The sequence below is a fragment of the Calliphora vicina genome, chromosome 5 (genome assembly GCF_958450345.1).
Source record: "Calliphora vicina chromosome 5, idCalVici1.1, whole genome shotgun sequence".
NCBI classification, from domain to species: Eukaryota; Metazoa; Arthropoda; class Insecta; order Diptera; family Calliphoridae; genus Calliphora; species Calliphora vicina.
In genome coordinates this window covers 110,668,306-110,688,904 of record NC_088784.1, presented here as the reverse complement: position 1 = coordinate 110,688,904, position 20,599 = coordinate 110,668,306, and the positions used below count along the sequence as shown (strand labels likewise).

Genomic DNA, 20,599 nt, shown 5'->3' with positions numbered 1-20,599 from the left:
TTGCCTCGCCCACCTTATAGTCCAGAACTTGCCCCGTCCGAATACTATTTGTTTCGATCTTAATAGTCCGGACCGTGTTCCGTCTGACTACTATTTATTTCGATCGATAAATAGTAGTCAGATGCAGAAAAGTCTCTGCATCGACTTTGCAACAGGGTATCCGATATTATCTTGATTTGTTCTTGGCCTCAAAAGCTGAGCAGTTCGGAATCCATATTTTGCCAGAAAGATGAGAAAAGGTGATAGATAACAATGACCAATACCTTGAATAAATTTATATTGTACAAATGTTTCAAAATAAAACCTAAAGATTTAAAAAATTCTCGCATTTTTAAGTCATTCACCCAATATAAAAATTCCAGTAAAACTAAAATCATGTATAACTTTGTACAATATTTACAAAGTGTTTTGAGAAAATAAGCTCTATCTGTCATCACTTCTATTTTATATCAAAAATCAATGAACATTTTTTAAGAAAATAAGCTTAATCTGTGATCAGTACTATTTTATATCAAACATCTTTATTTTGTGATCACTTCCGTTTTTACAGCAATATCATTATTATGTATGAATATTCCAAGAAAACTAAAATCTTTCTAAATACTTCTATTGTGTATAGTGTTTATAAAAAACCGACTTTTTAAAAAACCGGTTTGTCGGTTAACCGAAAATTGGCCTTTTTTAGAAAACCGGTTTTTCGGTTAACCGACATCGAAAAAACCGGTTAAACCGGTTAACCGTCATATATATGTAGAAAACATAAAATGTCCAATAAAGTATACACAACTTTGAAATTTTTAGTTTTTAGTAGCCAGGAATAATGGTTAATATTAAATAACTATAAATATACAAAAGTGCAAAGTCAATTCTATTTTGTAAAAATTTCAAAATTATTATCTCAGTCAAATGGAATTGAGTATAAATATGTTACTAAATATATAATACTTGTTTTAATTATTTGCCCAATTCACAACTGGTGTTGTAGCGTTGTATCGTTGTATGTCGTAATTTTTTTTATTAATGTTTTGTTTTTGTTTCGAAAAATTTGTTTGAAAAATATTTACGACATACAACGATACAACGCTACAACACCAGTTGTGAATTGGGCAATTGTTTTTTTCATTAAATTTCAACCAAAAAATGAAAATTAAATATTTGATGATTTTGAAATTTATTATCACCTCGAATTTTTGATATGAAACAGAAAATGTTACAAGTCCCAAAAAAGGACCTATAAGATGCAAACGCGCTTCTTCTTAGCTGTGATTATTTGTTATTATAAATCATACCAAATAACTAATAAAACTCCATTATCAGATTTCAAATCATGGATTTCAATATTTCCGAAAAGGACTTTGTACACTAAGCTAACGAAATGATTAATAAATTAAAATTTTAAGAACAAAACACACGACTGAATCAGCAGTATAGGTTTCAAGTCAGACCGAATGTTTGATATAATGTGTACACAATGAATATAAAAAATGCACAAAAACATTAGATTTATTAATTTAAGTCCCAAATTTTAAAAACCGGTTAACCGAGTGATAAAAACCGGATAAACCGGTTAACCGAAAATCAACATTTTAAATTAACCGGTTCGCAAAAAACCGAGATTTCAAAGAAAAACCGGGTTTTCGGTTAACCGGTTATCCGGTTTATAAACACTAATTGTGTATCAAAAAATATATTTTGTATTAAAATGGTAAAGAAACTTAGAGAAGAATATTTGTTCAAAAACCGATCTTTTATATGAAAATTCGATCAAAGTAAAAACGTAAAAATTATTTCAATCTGTATTTTTAATAGATTGCAGGGCTGACAGATGTGGAACGTCTCAACGTCTTCGGCGATGAAAATCCGGGTTTGGCGATTATGTGGGGATAAATAATTGGATTTTTTTGGCATGAAATGTATTTAAAATCTGTTCATATTTGTCGCTATAGAAAAATTGTATTTTTTTTTTGCTTTATTCACTAAACGTTCCATTTTATGAATATTAAATATTTAAAATTGTTCACAAAATTGTTCAAAATTTTCTGAATTTATTTGCAATTGGAAGGTCTATATGAAAGATAAAGATCTGCTCTGAATTAAGTTTTACGGTTACATTCTAAATAGAATTATATTTAATTTTAAATATTTATTAATTTATTTATTGAAAGCTTAAAAAAAATATTTAATTTTTTTCTTTTTTTCTCTCTTTATTACATTATACACCAGATATATCAGATACATCTCCTAGTGATTCATTATTCTGTATTTTGTGTAAAAAAAATGTCAAAATCTGATTGTATATAGTTTGTATTGAAAATTGTAAAGAACTAATTTGTTTTAAATAACTAGAATTGAAGGTTTATTATTTAAATTATTTTAAATTACACATTCAGTCTGTTCGATTGCCTGGTATTTTTACTATTTTCTATTTATTTTATTTTTACTTTTTGTAGTGAAAATTGCCAATGCTACTTCGAATAGTATAATCTATCAAGCAAACGAACTTAATTAACAATTATGAAGGTCTTATTAATAATTTCAAAAGTGGTTGCTTTTAAAAATAAAGTTTTAAACAAAAATTACTTTTGTTTGGCACTGGTCCTTTAATTATCGGGAAATTCGTCAAAGGTGTGAGTATCGAGAAGATAAATATCTGTGGCAATTTTAAGATATGTATCGAAGAAAACTTTTGACCGTTATTAAACTGATCAATGTACCGATGCCAGTTTCTATGCGACGATATAATAGCGAGGAGGCTGAACCTTTACCCGTATTACACAGGGAAGTCTCACAGCAAGAGGTGCAGGCATACAGTTTTGTACGCTCTCCAATGACAATGCAACCGGGTTCACAATTAACAGCACACTTTCTATCGAGCGACCACATTTTCGGTGAACTGGTGGAGTTTTCGGTACTGGTGGTATAAGAAAAACGTTTAACCTGGACAAATCATAATTATTTAATATTATATAAAAAGTTGAAAAGCTTAAGCTCTTACCATACAAATGAATTCCTCGCCCTCACACTTGTGGATGAAGCTGGTGGTGTTGGAGCCTAAAACATCGACACACGTTTCACCATCTTCCATGACATCACACTTGTAACATTTCAAATCATTAATGCGTTCCTGGGCAGCTTGGGTACGATGTATAGCAGTGGTTAAAGATTGTCCTGCTACTGTGGATTGAAATGCATGACACCAATATTGATTTTCATAAAATTTTCTCTAAGCAAAATATCGACTTACTTGCGAAATGATTGCAGGTCATTAAAATGCATACAATTTGGAAGAACATTATTATAAATATTTGTGTATATTTACATGGGTGTGCCTGTATTTTATTTAAATCAAATGTATTTTATATTTTTCTTTCTATTAAATTGGATTATTTTGTTAATGAACTCTAGCACTAAATGCTACAAAATGTCATGTAAAGGAGAATTTAAGAAGGACCTGCGCATTGTCACCATCCAAGGTCGTGTAACAATTTTGTCCACAGTATTGCCAGCATTAGGGGGAATAAAGGAATCAAATGAAAATGCGTCATATAGACATGGCAATGATATTTTATTGTATTGCCAGATGGAAACAATTTCAAAAAATTTATATAACGGAACATTTTTAAAAATATATTTTTTTAAATACAAATGTGTATGCAGTTTCAATACAGTCTCAAGTACTGCAAAGCTGAACGACTGTTTAGGGGGTACAACTCCCCCACATTGTACATTAAATCTACAATATGTGTGGGTCTCAGCATGCGCCAGGGCATAAAGTTCATAGTATTTTTATCACAGTGTATATCTTGCTCCTGTTCCAAAGGTAGTGGTAGTTCATTAAACAGTGTACGACCATCAACACTGCGCTGCAAGGTGCAAGGTAAGCCGACCTGATCAGCCACAGCTTTGAACAGAATGGCCCGTTCAAATTTACAGCCACTGCGTATACGACCCAAGGGTATGAAAGAACAATGCAATTCCATGCATAATTCTTTCAAATGACAGTTGACCACTTTGTGAGAACATTCCTCGGTTGTATTTAAATCCAAACTATCCAAGTCAGTGCCTAATGCTCGAGCCACAACTTGAGCAATAACTTTGGCTCTTTTTCCAAAATTATCGAAATCAATATTTCCTTGTATTTTAAATGGGATCTTAGCCAAATCCTGTGACTCCAGTATACTGTTGACCTCTTCTAAATACTTGGGCAGAAATTCATCTCCAGGTGAACGACAATAACACCATTCTTTATCTTCAGAACGACGCTCTAATTCATCCGCTTTATAGCAGCTAACAGGAACTTTGACAACTAAATCCTTTGGAGTTTCAGTTCTATTGAAATTTACTACAATAACCGGCTGCAAAGGAGAGACATCTTCTTTTAAGATGCATTGTAATATGCGAAAATCTTCGAATTTCTTTTTCGAAACCATGAAATCACTGCCCACCGTAATGTCGGTGAAGCCCAAACTATTGCGTATGCAAAATTTCAAAGTAGGACTTTTAGAGAGAATACTTTCAATGGCTGGTGGCCAGGTTGCAACACAAAATGCATGTTTCTGATGAAGGATAAGTCTGAAATAAAATAATTGAATACAGCACAAGAGATAAAGAAAATATCTGAGTTTACACTTCTAATACACCCGAATCTATATATGCCTGAAGAAATTTCGGAAATCTTGTGGTTTGCATGATAAAATTTGTTACAGCAGTTTTAACCTGGTTAGAAGGAGATTGCAAAGCTCTTTTTATGGATGAGCTTAAATAGGTATCCATCAGTTGCTGGTGTATCACTTCTTCATCCACTATGCTGCATAAACAACGAAATAAATGTGTAACCAAAATTCCAGTGGAAAATGAATTCTACAAGTTTCAATATTTTTTTTAATACAATTTTGAGGTCCAGTTCTCTATAATTCATTGCTTACCATTAACAATACTCCCATATTTAAAATCAAGGCACTATTTGCACAAATTATACGTCGATAATCCGAATTGTCGGTTATCATTTCAATTACATTCAAGATAGATAATAGCAAATCAATAGAACGTTCTTCGGGGACTTGAGCCAAAATATGCGCCAAAATATCAGACAATTTTAAATCCAAAATTGAAATAGCTGTTTTATGAAAAGAATACGACAATAAATTTTGCAATAAATTTGCCACTTGTTCGCGAGATTTTATATTGATTTCTTTATCTGGTAAAAGTTCTGAAATTTTAATTAAGTAATTAGATCAAGGTTCTCATAAATAGTGTTAAACGTTTACTTAATAGTTTGTTTAATAAACCCCGATCGTAAGAGTCAATAATACATTTGGAAGCCTGAGGTGATTTCATTAAGCGATTTAATCCCATCAAAACATAAGCTGCTGGATCACTATCCCCATCTAGCAGACATTCTAATAACTTTTCAGTTAAATCGGCCGAAACTAAGCGTGATATAAACTTAACACATTTAGCACACTCCGTAAGGACCCACAATGCTTTACAATTGATTTCGGGGTCTTTGGTTCCATCACCAATACTCATGAGAAATTTATCAAATAGATTCATTTCAAAAAATAGTGAGATCATAAATTCTTGCTCCATGGCTGCTGCTAAGACCTCCACTAATAGCTGCAGTTCTTCCCTTAACAAACTTTCACAGAACATGTTGGTCAATTGCTCTAGCAAAAACGTTGAATTGGAATCCTGATTTAAAGGATTGCTTTCACTTGTTTCTGCTACCAAAAACTTTAAAAGTTTTAAGGCAGCTTTTCGTACATCAAAATATTCACAGTTCAATTCGCACAACAAACGCTTTAGAGGGAATGAAGTTAAAGCTATAAAGTTACGCTTTTCTTCGCCAGCTAATACCAACAATATTTTGTGCATTAGTTCAAGAGAATGCAACAGAACATCTGGATTCGTAGATGTGGCAATTGTAGAGAAATATTTCAATACAAATGAAGTATCTCTGAGCACCAATTCAACCATTTGAGGATCATCTAAACACTTATTGATCATGACACTTAAATATTCACAACAGAAATCATCATCCTCTTCCAAATAATACAGCATAACCAAATTGACAATTTCACAAAGTTTTGTGGCTTCCAACTCCACCAAGCAGTTCATATTTTCTATCATAAAACTGGCCAAATACAAGGATAATCTTTTAACCAGAATACTTGAATTGAAACGATAAAATTCCTTTTGCAGCAATAACGGCAGTACATTTTTCTCTTTTAGCAATGAAACGTTTTCATCATTCCGGCGTACATATTCCATGATGTGTTTGAGAGAGTTAATCAAGACAATTTCCTCCTGGGAGTTCAATAGCAATAGAACAGTATCGATTGTATCTAAACGTATGGTTAATTCGGGAAATTTTTCATTTTCTTCTATGCGTCGATCAATGAATTCATTTTTATTAAGATTTATTAGTTTTTTGTTTGCTTTCGACATTTTTTTATGACTATTGATTACTACAATCAATTATTAATTAATTACAGAGCTGTAAATGAATAATTAATTAAATTGATTTTAATTCGTTACGAATTAGCTAAATTTTGAATTAATTCTTTTGACAACTAAAACGAATTGAATGAAATTTGAATCAATTCAAACGTATTAGGCAGAAATGAATTTCAATTCATTTCCAACTCCATCGGAATTCGTTTTCAATTCAAATGAATCTGTAAAACGAATTGCAATGCGTTTATAATTCAAATGAATTTGGTAAAGTGAATTGCAATTCATTGCCAATTTGAGAAAAATAAAAATAAAGAAAAATAATAAATATCTACATGTTTACTGCAACAATTTATACAAGTTTTTTAACAATATTTTGGTCACTGCAATTATTTATATTATTGCGGTAACCATAATATGTTAAAGTTGCCATTTACACGATTCAGTAATTACAGTGACCATAATATAGTTAGAAAACTTGTAAAAATGGTTACAGTAAACATGTACAACAATATTTTTTCTCTGGGTGTAAGATAAAATAAATATTTGCTGAAAATAGTGGATCCGATATGATTTTAGAAAAAAAGCAATATACATATAAATGTTGAAAGATCTGCGCTTAAAATTATACATTATCAAATAATTAATTTTTTAAATCAAAATGTTCTCAATGAATATTACAAATTTAAAACGATTATGAACAATGCATTGTAATTGCATTTTAAAATGTTTTTAATTAATTTCAATGTATTAATTAAATTGCATGTTTTTACAAAGTTTGTACACAGAGATTGCGATTTTTTTTTAATAATCTCTAAACCTTATTGATAAACAATTTACATGTATACCCAAACATTGGGTTCCACAGTTATACAAAATACTAATGACTTTTTTATTTTTTCAAACCTTTTATATAGAAAACTAAACTGTTTCAACTTATTTGAAAAGTGGTTAAAATAACAAAAAGAGTTTTTAATTTAAAAACTCTTTTTATTGCCTTAAATTTGTACAACCTAATCTCCTTCTGATCTATAGGGAATGGTCATCAGAGGAATTGATAGCTTTGTTTGATCTTCTTGTTTGACCGGAAACCAGTCCGAATTATTGCCAATCATCGAAATCGGCCCAGGCGTTCTTGAGTTAAAAGCGTAGTAACTAACATCACTTTCTTTTATATATGGGGCATTTCATGTCAAGTGAACCAACTTTTTAAATCGATGTCTTCCGATCAGACACAATTTTTCAACAAGATCGGTCAAAAACTCTCTGAGTTAGAGGGGGTCAAAATTTCATATTTTGGCCAAGATGGGTTTTTTTCTTATCCATGTAACTTATTACATATTTTTCTTAAATGTGTCTTTCTTCAATCTTTCGAAAAAAAATATTTAAAAAAATAAAAAATTTTAATATTTTTTTTCCGAAATCATCGAATTTTTTACTTTTTTTTCAAAAAAAATTTTTTTTTTCTCAAAATAAAGCTTAGATATTTTCCTTGGTCGCTTAGTGGGATGCGAGTGGGATATCTATAAAAATAAATATTTTGTAACTCAAAACATAAATTTTTTGATTTTTTTTGCAAAATTTTTTTAGATTTTTTTTTTAGCCAACCAAAAGCAGAGATGTTTTCCTTGAAGACCCTTTTGGTCACTTAGTGGGATGCGAGTGGGATATCTATCAAAATAAATATTTTGTAACTCAAGAAAATACAATGAGCCCTTTTTTTCCAAAGAAGAGCTTAGGTCCATTCCTTTAAGATATTTTTGGTCCCTTAGTGGTATGCGAGTGGGATATCTATCAAAATAAATATTTTTTAAAAAATAGTCCATTTTGAAAAAAAAAGTCAACAAAGTTTTAGATTTTGCAAAAAAAGTAAAAAAATTTTTCGAAAGATCTTGTTGAAAAATTGTGTCTGAGTTACTATCCAATAGAACTAACCTTGGTGCAAATTTCATCCCAATCGGAAGACATCGATTTCAATAGTTGGTTCACTTGATATGAAATGCCCCATATATAGATAGAAGAAAATAACTGGGTATCTTAACACACTTCATATATTACACTTCAAATATGTCATTAGTGATCATAAATACAGTTTATAAAGTAACGACACATATGGTAATAAATAAATGAGTTCCCTCTAAATAAATATTTCAAATCAATAAGTATCATAATACAATTTCATCGTCTAAACAAAATTTGTTTTAGATTTTCAAAAAATACAAATGATTTTTTTGATTTACGGTCGGTATTGAAAATTTGTTTAAAACAATTCAAAAACTTTTTATTTTCATATGTATCGGGTATGTATTTATAAAAACAAATAAGGCAAACAAAAATGTAAAGAAAATATAAAATAAAAATAAAGTTAGCAGAAAAATATCAATCAACAAACAAATAAAATATTTGTAATACTATCGTGTAAACAAGAAATGTATTTTTCGAAACGATTTCTTGACATACCTAACGATTTCAATAATATTTAAAATTTGAAAAGTGTTAATACTCAGTATTGCCGTCTATAAATACCTTTAGTGATATTTTATAAATACAATTTTTAAACTTATTCCTTACGTTTTGTCATATATTGTCGCACACTATGTAGAAAGTGTTTGAATGATTTTAGTTTTTCTCAAAACACTGGATGACAAACTTATGTATACCCATGCCACTCATGGTGAAGGGCAAAGTATACCAAGTAGTCCCACTCTCAACTTTTTAAAATTAATCTCTCACATATATATATAAAATGGAAATGGTCCATGTATGTATGTAATGACATCACGTGAGAACGGCTGGAACGATTTGGCTGATTTTTTTTGTATTCGATTCGAAATTTTCAGGTGTATTGTGAAAAAAATTAAAAAATTCGGAAATTTAAATTTTCAATATATTGTCTCCTTTTCACTTCTCATTTTCCTTAATAAAATAAATTTGTTGAAGAAACTTGAAGAACAAACATTAGCAAAGAGCTACCGAGCGAAGCCTGAGCGTTCAGCTAGTACATAAATACATAAATTTCGACATGTCATTTAAAGCTTTAAGAAATTAATCATTCTATCAAATTCTGTATAGCTCAGACCATAACTGATTCAAGTCCCCATAGAAGGCCAAAACTACATATTGATGATGGGTATACAAGATTCTGTACAGCCGAATATAATACCCTAACTTGTTTATAGTATTTTTGCATTCATACAAATCGACCTACATGTTTTTTACTCGAATGAAAAATTACCACAATGTAATCTGAAATCTGAAACTAATAATAAATTAGATTCTAACTGTCGAAAAGTAACATCTTCATAATGGTTCCAAAACAATTTAATTAATAAATTAAGCCACTTAATGACACGAAAATATTTGTCTTCTAAAGCCGCAAAAATATGCGTCAAATGCCAAATAAACACTCTAGTTTGTTAATTAAATTATAAACAATACATTTTAGAGTTGTTAAAACCGGTTGTTGTTAAATAACATTTATAATTAATCTCGTTTTGACATTGTTAATTTAGAAAAGGTACAACAACATGTTAATTGTTAATTAAAACCGGAAACTATTGTTTAATAATAAAATGGCGTGACACAAACAAAGTAAACAATATATAAATAAATACTTAAATACTCGTACTTTATAATGAAATAAAATATTAATGTCAACATACAGAAGCTCAGTGGAAATTTAGCTCTAAACAAATCATAAACACAATGACAATGAAGAGGACTTTGTTGTCGCTAATTGCACTCCTGGGACTATTTAGAATTTGTCAGTGTTTGGTAAGTTTTGTCTGCTGGCAAAGAACTTTTCACAATACATGACGGTGTACAATGCTTTTTCAGGGAAAACAAGACTATGTGGTAAGCAACGATCAAATAATACCCATGGAGGTTGAGGGTGAAATGTTAATTGATTTCAGCCATTTGGAAACTGTGGGACGACAACATCTTGTCAACGGCTCCTTGATAATTCTGGAAGACATGGATGATGATAATTTCGGATTTACCGTTGAAATGTATACAAGTCCCAATGGTGATGGTGACTACAAAAAAATGGCCATGGACGTACCAATGACTCAAGTTTGTGAGGGTTTTAAGAAATTCTACAAGGAATTCGTACAGCCTTCCTTTACGTATGGCGAAAACAGCAATATACCCTATATCGGTGACGATGGCCTGTGTCCTATACCGGCTGGGGAATATTATTTCACAGAAATTGAATTCAATACCGATGCTTGGCCCAATCAAATGCCCCGGGGAACTTTAAAGGTTGTTGTAACATTTTACAAGGGTGACGATGTTGTCGGAGGTATGACAGGATTATTGAAAATTGAAGATGATACAAGATAAAATGTTATTAATGTGGTTGATAATTTATAATGCTAACAAAACGAAATTATTAAATGAAGAACATTATCGGATATTAAATATTGTAAATTATGTAAATTATATTGAATTTTCTCATTAAAAATTTCTAAATAATTATTTTGTAAATCACTTGAAATTCAATGAAATTCTATGAATTTGATTTATCATTGCTTTTACTAGCACAATTAATATACAACTAATTAACTTCACTAATCCAATCCCGAAAATTTTCAGCAAAACTATGTTAAATTTCGGACAAAGTATGAAGATCTTTGCTATTATATGTCGTTCTGAAAATATTTAGAAATAAATATATGGGGAAATCCTGCGTGACGAACGTTTCATTCGTACATATTTTCATATTTAAATATGAAAATTTTTTGGTTTTTCAAATAAGATACTTTCAACGTATCCCAGCAAAAACTTTACTTACCTAGTAAGCCAGCAAGTATAATTGGAGCAAAGCGATAACTACTTATTATTTGACTGAAACACTACTTACCGTTGTTCGAGATTTTTAAAAAATTCAGGGGTCAAGCTTACAAATGTACTTACAATCAGTTGAGAAATAAGTAGTAAATTCACAACAAAAATATGTAGCTAAAAAAAAACACTCAAAAAATATTGCCTTGTGTGGGAATCGAACAGTCACATTATTTTCTTGTGTTTGATAGTCAAGCTGCTAACTCACTGCTCCATGTACGAGTTATTTTATTGGAAGCTAACAATAGTTTTAACATCAACATATAAATGAATATGATATGAACAGGTGGCGAACCACTAACCTCCCGTTTTCCAGTCAAACACACTAGATAGCTGTGCTAAAGGCAAAAGCTCATTACCAGCCTGCATAAAAATAAGTACTTATTCTAGTAAATAAAATAATGTGCTGGGTAACCACCACTCCTTACAAAAGAATGCATGAAATAACTAGTTGTCATTACAAAAATTCACAAAATATTTGCTGGGATACTATACGCTATAGTGAGATTTAAGTGCAATTCCAAATGACATAAGACATTTCCTTTTAATTGCCAATTCTTGCGAAATAATTGATCGCAAAATTTTGTGACGCACGTTACAAAAATTGGAAGTAACATTAAAAGTTGAAATTTTTATTCGTAATTTTAGCGAATTTGGCGAAAAGAAAGAGGAATGAAAGCAAATTCTAATATAACTTATGTGCATGAAAAAACATTTGCCGTTTTCATAAAAAGCCGAGAACATTTTGTGACGCACGTTACGTGACGCTCGTTACAAATTATCCAGATGCTAGAAAATTATCTCCTTTTCCGTGAGAAGTTGCAAAAAATTCCATTCAAAGTGAAATTACTCAAAATTCATTTGTATTTAATAGGGTATTCATTCGACTAATGATCGTTCGATTAATCGAATAATTTCTTACGAATAATTCTTCGAACAATTTAAAAATGGCCATTTTCGAATAACGAATAATTCGAACAATTTTATGTAGAATAATCGAATAAAACGAATAAATGTTCATATAAATTTAAATTTATTAAATTGCTTAAAATTTTTCATAATTTCAAATTTAAATAAGTAATAATGACTCACACAAATTGTATTGTTTCTGAAATTCGACAAATAACTAAATACAAAGGGACTTTCGATCACTGTAGATGAGTGTTCCGATAGCTCCTTATATAAATATATAAATATTACTGCAAGAAGTTACAATTCTAAACACAAATCTTTTAAAATTTTTATCTTAGGACTTGAACCAATGAAAATAAAAGGTACGCAATAAAATATTTGTTATTTAGCTGGCGAAATATTAGAAGAATCGCAATTAATAATCAAAATATTAACTTAGATTATAGTGGAGTTGAATGTGATGGATAATGCGATTTTGAAACGGGCATCGAAAGTTATATTGTGGATGATATTTATAATGATTACATTGAAATAGATGAAGGCCATGATCTTAAAATATATTGTTACGTTTTAAGCTTTTCAAAACGTTTGATTTATTTCCTTTAAATAAACCGGATACTTTTGATTGCAAATAAAAGCCGTTTAGTAGTTTGAAAATTGTAACAACTCTTTATTTATTTAAAATGTACAACAACAGAATTAAATATTCACTCAGTGTTTTTTTATACACGTTTATAAATTCGCAGAAATAAAGACACACTTTATAATGTACACGAATTTACTTGAAAAACACAGCACACTTTAAGGCACTCAGTTAATGTTTATTCGAAAAACGTCTCTGATAAAAACTCACTCACGACTGCAACCTCTGCCACTATTTATAACACTGCATAACCATCTAGAAACCTCTATTTCTATAATGTTCTTTAACTGAATATTCGAATTCGAATACAGCGTTGCCAACTTACGATCAATGGTCAACTGAAAGCTTTTATTTAATAATGCCCACAGATATGTTACAGTTTGCTATTACAGCACTGTTATTTGAAAGCATTATGCTACTTTTAAATCAGCCCTTAAAATCGTTATATTTGAATTCAAGTACAATTTCGTAACAATATAAGTGATGTTATTAACCGCGTACGTAAGTGTTGCAAAATATTTAATAAATCGAATGATAAACACAAATATTGCAAACTAACGTAACAAGAAAAGCATAGTCTTATACATGATTTTGAACATCTTTGTCTATCATGGTAATAAACTTTTTGCGTATTTGTAAATGCGTCAATCATGCACTGCCTGACTTCAAATTAGCCACGTTCACTGACAATGATATCAAACTTTGGACAGAAATAGTGAATAATTAATTTACTAAAGAATTAGTTACTCAATTTAAAACCCGAATTAATGAACGACATAAAAAAGTTTTTAATACGTTTATATTTTAATACGTTTTGTAGATTGTTCGGGAGTTAATCTGATCAGAATATTTCTGTTGAAAATTTAATGATGGACTTTGTTTTCGAATGTTTTTAACATTATCAATACTTAATTGGTTACTTTAACGTTATTTTTTGTTTTTCTTTAACAACAAAATATTAAAAAACCGACATCAAAACTTCATTCTTTACTTTTTTATAAAAATTTTAATTATTCGAATAATTCGATTAATTTTAAACGTGTGATCGAATTATTCGAACAAGTTAAAATCTCTTATTCGAATTATTCGTTTTATTCGAGCAAGAGAAAAATCGAATAATTCGAACACCCTAGTATTTAAATTGAATGGTCAAAAATATAGCTGTCAATCGAACCATCTTGTTAACATTTCAGTAATTATAAAAACACATTAAAAAATTCAATTTTTTTGTATAAAATTAAGATATCTGACCTAGTGTTGGATTTGGTAATCATTTTTGTATGAATGACCTCGAAATACATTTTGTATATATATAAAATATAATATACATATCTAGTCTAATATTACAATTAAGAATTCCAAGTTTGATTCATTTAAAATTTTTTTTGTTGGTAGACTGTTTCTGGGACTTGCCCATATACCATTTTTGGTTGGCATTAATGCAGTGATAAGGAATTGATTCATATAAAAGTTGAAGACTTTCACAAATATAATTATCCAGTTATTTGAAAATAACTATTTACTTTGTATGATAGGTGTCATGCCCACTAATAAAGTAACCTAGTGTTCCATCGGATATAGATGAGCGTACAGCAAAAATTCAAGAAGATCGGTCCAGTAGTTTTAGCTCCTATAAGGCACAAACAAATAAAAAGACATACATTAATTTTCATATATATCTGTGTCCGTATGGAAGAACAGCTTAAGTCGAAACAGAAAAATTTTGAAGTATTCCCAATTTTGTGTAATTTTTATTGTTTCTTACAAAATATCTGTAACTTAACATATTGGTATTGAATTTATTAGACATCAAAGGTACAAGTGTCACATTTTCTACTTAAAATCTTTTTCATTATCAATTCGACTTAAGCTACTCTTCCATATGACCACAGATATGCATATGGGGGATTTCACGTCAAGTGAACCAACTTTTAAAATCGATGTCTTCCGATCGGGATGGAATTTGACCTATTGGATAGTAATTCAGACACAGAAGATCGGTCAAGAAATCTCTGAGTTGTAGGGGGTCAAAATTTGACATTTTAGCCAAACATGTGATTATTCTCATCCATGTAACATATTACCCATGATACAATAATTGTAGAAGCTAGAATCACTAGGGAGAGTTTTCAATATTTAGCCCTATAACGTCAAACTTTGATTTTGATTTTTTTCATATTTTTTCACATTTTCTTTTGTTTGACATTACAAGAAATGTATAATTGTTTAGATAGCTATTTCTCCAATCTTTCGAAAAAAATATTTAAAAAAAAAAATAAAAAAATTTTAATATTTTTTTTCCGAAATCAAAACCTTTTTTGACTTCTTTTTAAAATGGGCCCTTTTTTTCTTAAAATAAAGCTTAGATATTTTGGTCGCTTAGTGGGATGCGAATTCGATATCTATCAAAATAAATGTTTTGTTACCCAAAACATGCATTTTTTGAATTTTTTTGCAAAATCAAAAACTTTGTTGACTTTTTTCAAAATGGACCCTTTTTTATTATTTTTTTTTTTTTTTTTTGCCTAAAAAAATCTTGGATATTTTCCTTGAAGACCTAGTCTCGTAGTGGGATATATAGCAAAATAAATGTATTGTAACTCAAGATATACAATTTTTGATTTTTTTTTGGAAAATCGATTTTTTTTCCAAAAGGGGCCCTTTTTAAATTTTTTTTTGCTCAAAAGAAAGCTTAGGTCTATTCCTTTAAGAGCTTTTTTCTCTTAGTGGGATGCGAGTGGAATATCTATCAAAATAGGTCTAACCTCCGTGCAAATTTCATGCCGAAAGGAAGACATCGATTTTAAATGTTGGTTCACTTGACATGAATCCCCCATATATAAAAGATGGATTAGAATTCATTATTCTAACTTGTTTCTTTCCAAATGGTTTAACTCAAAGATCATGCAAAGAATTTATTCTATTAAACTCAGATTCCATCAACACCCGACAACTTAGGGTAGGTAATTCATAATTTATTGCTGTCTCAAAATTGTTTTTCTTTTCATTTATTAATTAATTAATTTTGTATTTTTTTTTTTGTTGGGGTTTCTTTTAATTATAATAGCACTTGCTGAATATTTTAAATTTTGTTAAATTTCGTTTAAGTATATAATTTCTTTTATAAATAATTTTTAGCAATTTTTAATCTAAAATTTGTTTAAGATTTTGAAGCATTTTGTTTTTGGCACGTTAAACTTTTGTTTCTTTAGAATTTTCAATAAATTCAACATTTGTTAATGATGGTCAGGGGTTGTAACAAAATCTGGCTGATTCTTCGTCTCTGCTTCACCAGCTCCATCGACACCTTCAACACTTTCAATATAACATTGTGGACAACACTCTTCGGCCTTGGTGCAATTTAGCTCGTTGCATACACAATATGACATGTTGCAGTTAGGCGGTATTTTAGAATCTATTCGTAGTTTTTGGATGGTTTGCGGTTTATTGTCCATTTTATTACAACAATTCACTTCTAAGCAACTGTGAGCTTCTGCAGATGTCTTCAATTCCATGGCTCGTTCAATAATATCACTATGGCCTTCATGGTTATCAGCATCATCCTCATCTTCTTCGTAAGCGCTCAATTGAAATGAATATTCCGAATTGCTGTCATCCGAATTTTCACAATCAAAATAGCCAATCTGTAAAAATCAAAATTCAATATTTAAGCAATTTATTAATTATTTTTGCTCTCGAGACATATGTACCTGACAGTCCATACATCGACAGTTGTCGCATAAACTGCATGAATACTCTAATAATTCGGACAAGTCCTGTTGATTTTGATTATCGTTCTCATAAGATTTCGACCAATATTTTGATTTCAGTTTAAGGCTAAAAGATTTTAAATTTAAGAGATTTGAATTGAAATTTAGTTGCATTTACATACCTCTTCCCTGGCAACTTCTTTTGAGTGCCTTCCTCGGCATCAATTCCTCGTTGAATATTTTTATCATTGGCTTCTCCCTCTAAATATTTCCAAAATTTTGATTTTTTCTTTAATAATTCCGACTTTGATTTAAATGTTTTCGATTCAATTCCACTATAATTTCCATGATTTAATTTAAAACTATTACTGCTACAGTTGAACAGTTTTTGTATGGCATGAGCAGCAGGGGAACACATGGTGGAGGAGGCTGACGACCAAACCGACGATGATGCAGTAGTAGAGGATGCAGAGGATGACGACAACGAAGTTGGTGATGATACAACATTATTATCATTTAAATCCGAATAATAAAGTTTCGGATTATTTGGCAAAATCTACAGAAATAATCAAATGATAAATGAGGGCAATAAATACTTGAAAATACAAAAACATACACATGATACATTTTTATTATTTAAATACATGAAGGGGTTGTACACCATTTCCATTGCAGATGAAATGTTTTTGCATTAAACTTTTAAATATGTACTCAAATTACACTACTAGACAGCCAAACAGGGGTGCCTCTTGCTAAATCGTATAGTTAGTTTTCGAGATATTTCCACTTTTAGATTTCCACTAAAAACGCCGTGTTTTTTAAAGTTGTATCTCAGGTGAAATTAAATGAAAAAAGTTAAAAGCTGTTTATGGTTTTAAAATCTAAGGAAGTTGAGCTCCTAATAGGGTACCATTTTTTAGTTTAATATTTAAGGATGTCTGCAGGATTACGCAATTAATTGCAAAATTAAAATGTTTCAGTTAATTGCTGCAGAAACTAGATCATTTCGCAATTTATATTTTGCATTAAAGTTGGAAAAAAAAATATGTATTTCTAAAAATTTTGAAAAAAAAAAAATTTTAATATTTTTTTTAGAGCAGCAAATGGTTAAAGATTAAATATAAATTTCTGGATTAAAAATAATAATGAAATTAATAAAAATTTGCTTTTAATTTGAAAAAAGAAAAAAATCTTAATACGTACATATTTACTTGAAAACACTAAAGGCCTTATTCATAATCAATTTTTAAAGATTTATAAATAAAATTGTATATGGAAATTTAGTTTCATATAAAAGAAAATTAATTTTTATCGAAAATTAAAGTTTTTTTATATATTTTAGGGAATACAAATTTGGCTACCGTTACCCCAAAACATAATAATTGTGTTTAATGAAATCTACAAAATTTAAACTTATTACAAAATTTAAAAATGCGGCATTTGCTATAATTTTTAGCTTTTATTTTGAAAGATTTTTACAATATAAATTTATTCAAAGTATTGGCCATTGTTAGCTATGACCTTTTCCCATCTTTCTGGCAACATATGGATTTCGAGCTAAAATAACTGTCCATCTTCCTAAGTGAAACAAATAGTATTCGGACGGAGCAAGGTCTGGACTATAAAAGGGGTGAGGTAAAACTACCCAACCACTTATTTTTAAATAGTTAATGGAATATACTACGGTTTCATGTCTGGTCGCATATTCTGGCAAATGCTCTTGTGATGATGATAATAGATAGGACCTTTTTGGGATCCAACAAATACAAAATATTACCTTAACGCCATGGATATTTGGCTTTGGTGTCGATTCGGCTGTTTGGCCAGGCTTCACGTACGTCTCTTACGCTTCGGGTTATTGTAATGGATCTATTTTTCTTCGGTGCAAAAATTACTTTCTTTTCTAGCGTTCAAACATCATTTCGAACATGCAAAATCATCTTTTAAGATCTCTCGGCTTCAATTCGTATAGTACCCAATTTCCTTGCTTTTGGATGATTCCTGCAGTTCGTAAATTGCTGCTTGAGTAGCTCCCAATGGTATTACAAGCTCTTTTTGAGTTTGACAATAATCTTCATGGAGTAATGCCTCCAATTCTTGATCTTCAAACTTTTTAGCTGGCCTGGGCTATCTTTCTCTTAAGTATCAAAATCACCACTTTTGAACCGAACAAAACATCTATCGCACATTGAAACCGATGGAACACATTCACCATAAGCTTTGGTGAGCAACAGAGCAATTTTTTTTTTAAATTAAAGAAGTAAAGCTAAACTTCCCGCATATGACTCTTTCTTTGTTTGCATAAAATTCGACATTTTCAAAGCAAAAAAGACTTTGTTGTTTACACTATAGTTTTCAATAACTAAATGAGAATAAATGACAGATAAAAACAAAAACCGCGTTCAAAAAATTCGCCATCTATTGTATATTCTGGAGTTTTAAGTCATACATACACCCAATAATAAAATACCACTTTTGTCAACTTATTCTAAATATTTGTAAATTTAATTCAGGATGAAACTACCGTTATCATTAAAATGCCGTTACCGTAATAAATTCAATTACCGTTACCGCTAAGCTACCGTTATCTTTTAACTATTTCGATTCGGTAGCCAACCTTGAGGAAATGTTTAACAACTTTAATACAAAATATTAGTCGCAAAATTTTCTAGTTTCTTTAGTAATGGAATGGAATGGAATTCTTACACAATACCGCAAACATCCTTAAATATTAATATAAAAAATGATACTCAACTATAAAACTAACTTCCGTAGAATTTAAGTCCATTAAATATTCATGAAAGTTCTTGAGGTAAAATTGTTAAAAAAATATTTGAAAAATTTCTAAGATTTATTTAAAAGCCAATAATTTTTTAAATAATCGTTTATGTGGGAAAACAAGCTCTATGTGTGACGAAAATGTCTGTATAAAAGTTCTTTATCTTTGATCACTTATATTTTAAACACTCTAAACTTTTGTATATGAAAAAATCTGAATTCGTCAATTATTACTTAAATAAGAGTTTAACTGAGACATGAAATTCAATTTGTGATTTAAATGTGAAAAGTTTGATTGTTTTTCATACAAAACTTTTAAAAATTGTTTTCCTATCCTGTTTCTGAATCAGATATACAATGAATATTTGAGTCAAATCGAAGAATGTAAACCCGTGCAACATTGTATCTGAAGTTTGAAAATGCGTTTACAATGAAATGCGTTTTGTACCAAGTGTCAGATAAAGTAAAGTATTTAACGTCAATGATTGGTGGTTGCAATGGAAATGGTGTAACAACTAGTTGTTGTGTGAATGTTGGAATTGTGTGACAAGAGGAGAAGAGTGAATTGAGTGACTTACATTATTGGTTGCTGTATTCAAAATGAATATTGAATTTTGATTGTTATTATTATGATTGTTGCTGTTGTAGTTGTTGCTGCTGTTGTTGATGTTAAAATGCTGATTCTGCTGTTGATACTGATGCTTGTATTTGAATGCCGTCGAATCCATTGTTGGCTGTTGTTTGATGATTTGTTTCTTTTGAGGAGGAGACAAACACAGTCGCACAGGAACAATAAAAATGAATAAAAGGTTACTTTACATACACTCTGAGTGTTTCGTGGTGTAACAACAAAAGACGAGGTATAAATTTCACTTTTATATCATTTTATTTCTTTTTGATTCCATTTTATTGCTGTATTTTAGTTTGATTTGGTTTGGATGGGTTGGTTCAGTTCGCTTTGTGTGTGTTTTTTGGATTTTAGGGCTTAAACAACTAATTTATTGTATTGTTTTGTATTTTGTTGCCGTTGTATCGTATTGTATTGTGTTGTAGCGTTGAAAGGGTTTATTTTGAGCTTCCTTGAACCGATTCACTGAAGCATGGAACGAAAGTCTTTTGTGTTTTTATGCGATACTTGGAGGAGCGCAAAAAAAAATAAACTCACACACATAGAAAGAATAAAGCCAAGCGAAACGAAAAAAGCTCTAGGGATTGGAAGATTTATTTAGTTGTAGTCAATGATGATTTGTTTTATTTA

General features: G+C 30.0%; 4 protein-coding genes across 4 annotated transcripts; 1 reads left to right on the top strand and 3 right to left on the bottom strand.

Annotated features, from left to right (window-relative positions):
* Positions 1-2,507: 2,507 nt before the first annotated feature.
* On the bottom strand, positions 2,508-3,322 carry LOC135962061 (uncharacterized). The gene is made up of 3 exons (XM_065513796.1): positions 3,245-3,322; positions 2,996-3,174; positions 2,508-2,937 (listed from the first exon to the last, which is right to left on the bottom strand). The coding sequence occupies exons 1-3, from the start codon at positions 3,291-3,293 to the stop codon at positions 2,662-2,664; spliced, it is 504 nt and encodes a 167-aa protein (XP_065369868.1). The 5' UTR covers positions 3,294-3,322; the 3' UTR covers positions 2,508-2,661.
* Positions 3,323-3,659: 337 nt separating this feature from the next.
* On the bottom strand, positions 3,660-6,447 carry LOC135962008 (uncharacterized). Its single transcript, XM_065513682.1, has 4 exons — positions 5,268-6,447; positions 4,926-5,209; positions 4,628-4,860; positions 3,660-4,572 (listed from the first exon to the last, which is right to left on the bottom strand). Exons 1-4 carry the CDS (start codon positions 6,445-6,447, stop codon positions 3,660-3,662), a joined length of 2,610 nt encoding a protein of 869 aa, XP_065369754.1.
* Positions 6,448-10,105: 3,658 nt separating this feature from the next.
* On the top strand, positions 10,106-10,851 carry CheA75a (Chemosensory protein A 75a). Its single transcript, XM_065514287.1, has 2 exons — positions 10,106-10,227; positions 10,291-10,851. The coding sequence occupies exons 1-2, from the start codon at positions 10,159-10,161 to the stop codon at positions 10,795-10,797; spliced, it is 576 nt and encodes a 191-aa protein (XP_065370359.1). The 5' UTR covers positions 10,106-10,158; the 3' UTR covers positions 10,798-10,851.
* Positions 10,852-16,089: 5,238 nt separating this feature from the next.
* On the bottom strand, positions 16,090-20,290 carry LOC135961540 (homeobox protein 13). The gene is made up of 4 exons (XM_065513043.1): positions 19,920-20,290; positions 16,746-17,119; positions 16,564-16,690; positions 16,090-16,497 (listed from the first exon to the last, which is right to left on the bottom strand). Exons 1-4 carry the CDS (start codon positions 20,067-20,069, stop codon positions 16,090-16,092), a joined length of 1,059 nt encoding a protein of 352 aa, XP_065369115.1. The 5' UTR covers positions 20,070-20,290.
* Positions 20,291-20,599: the final 309 nt, after the last annotated feature.

Coding starts and splice junctions, on each gene's coding strand:
- LOC135962061 (XM_065513796.1), bottom strand. CDS start 3,293: ATGTTCTTCCAAATTGTATGCATTTTAATGACCTGCAATCATTTCGCA. Junction 3,175..3,244: donor GACCTGCAATCATTTCGCAA/GTAAGTCGATAT, acceptor TTCAATCCACAG/TAGCAGGACAATCTTTAACC. Junction 2,938..2,995: donor GCGAGGAATTCATTTGTATG/GTAAGAGCTTAA, acceptor TGATTTGTCCAG/GTTAAACGTTTTTCTTATAC.
- LOC135962008 (XM_065513682.1), bottom strand. CDS start 6,447: ATGTCGAAAGCAAACAAAAAACTAATAAATCTTAATAAAAATGAATTC. Junction 4,861..4,925: donor ATATGGGAGTATTGTTAATG/GTAAGCAATGAA, acceptor TGAAACTTGTAG/AATTCATTTTCCACTGGAAT. Junction 4,573..4,627: donor GATTCGGGTGTATTAGAAGT/GTAAACTCAGAT, acceptor ATTTTATTTCAG/ACTTATCCTTCATCAGAAAC.
- CheA75a (XM_065514287.1), top strand. CDS start 10,159: ATGACAATGAAGAGGACTTTGTTGTCGCTAATTGCACTCCTGGGACTA. Junction 10,228..10,290: donor TTAGAATTTGTCAGTGTTTG/GTAAGTTTTGTC, acceptor ATGCTTTTTCAG/GGAAAACAAGACTATGTGGT.
- LOC135961540 (XM_065513043.1), bottom strand. CDS start 20,069: ATGGATTCGACGGCATTCAAATACAAGCATCAGTATCAACAGCAGAAT. Junction 16,691..16,745: donor AAGAAGTTGCCAGGGAAGAG/GTATGTAAATGC, acceptor AAAATCTTTTAG/CCTTAAACTGAAATCAAAAT. Junction 16,498..16,563: donor GTCGATGTATGGACTGTCAG/GTACATATGTCT, acceptor TGATTTTTACAG/ATTGGCTATTTTGATTGTGA.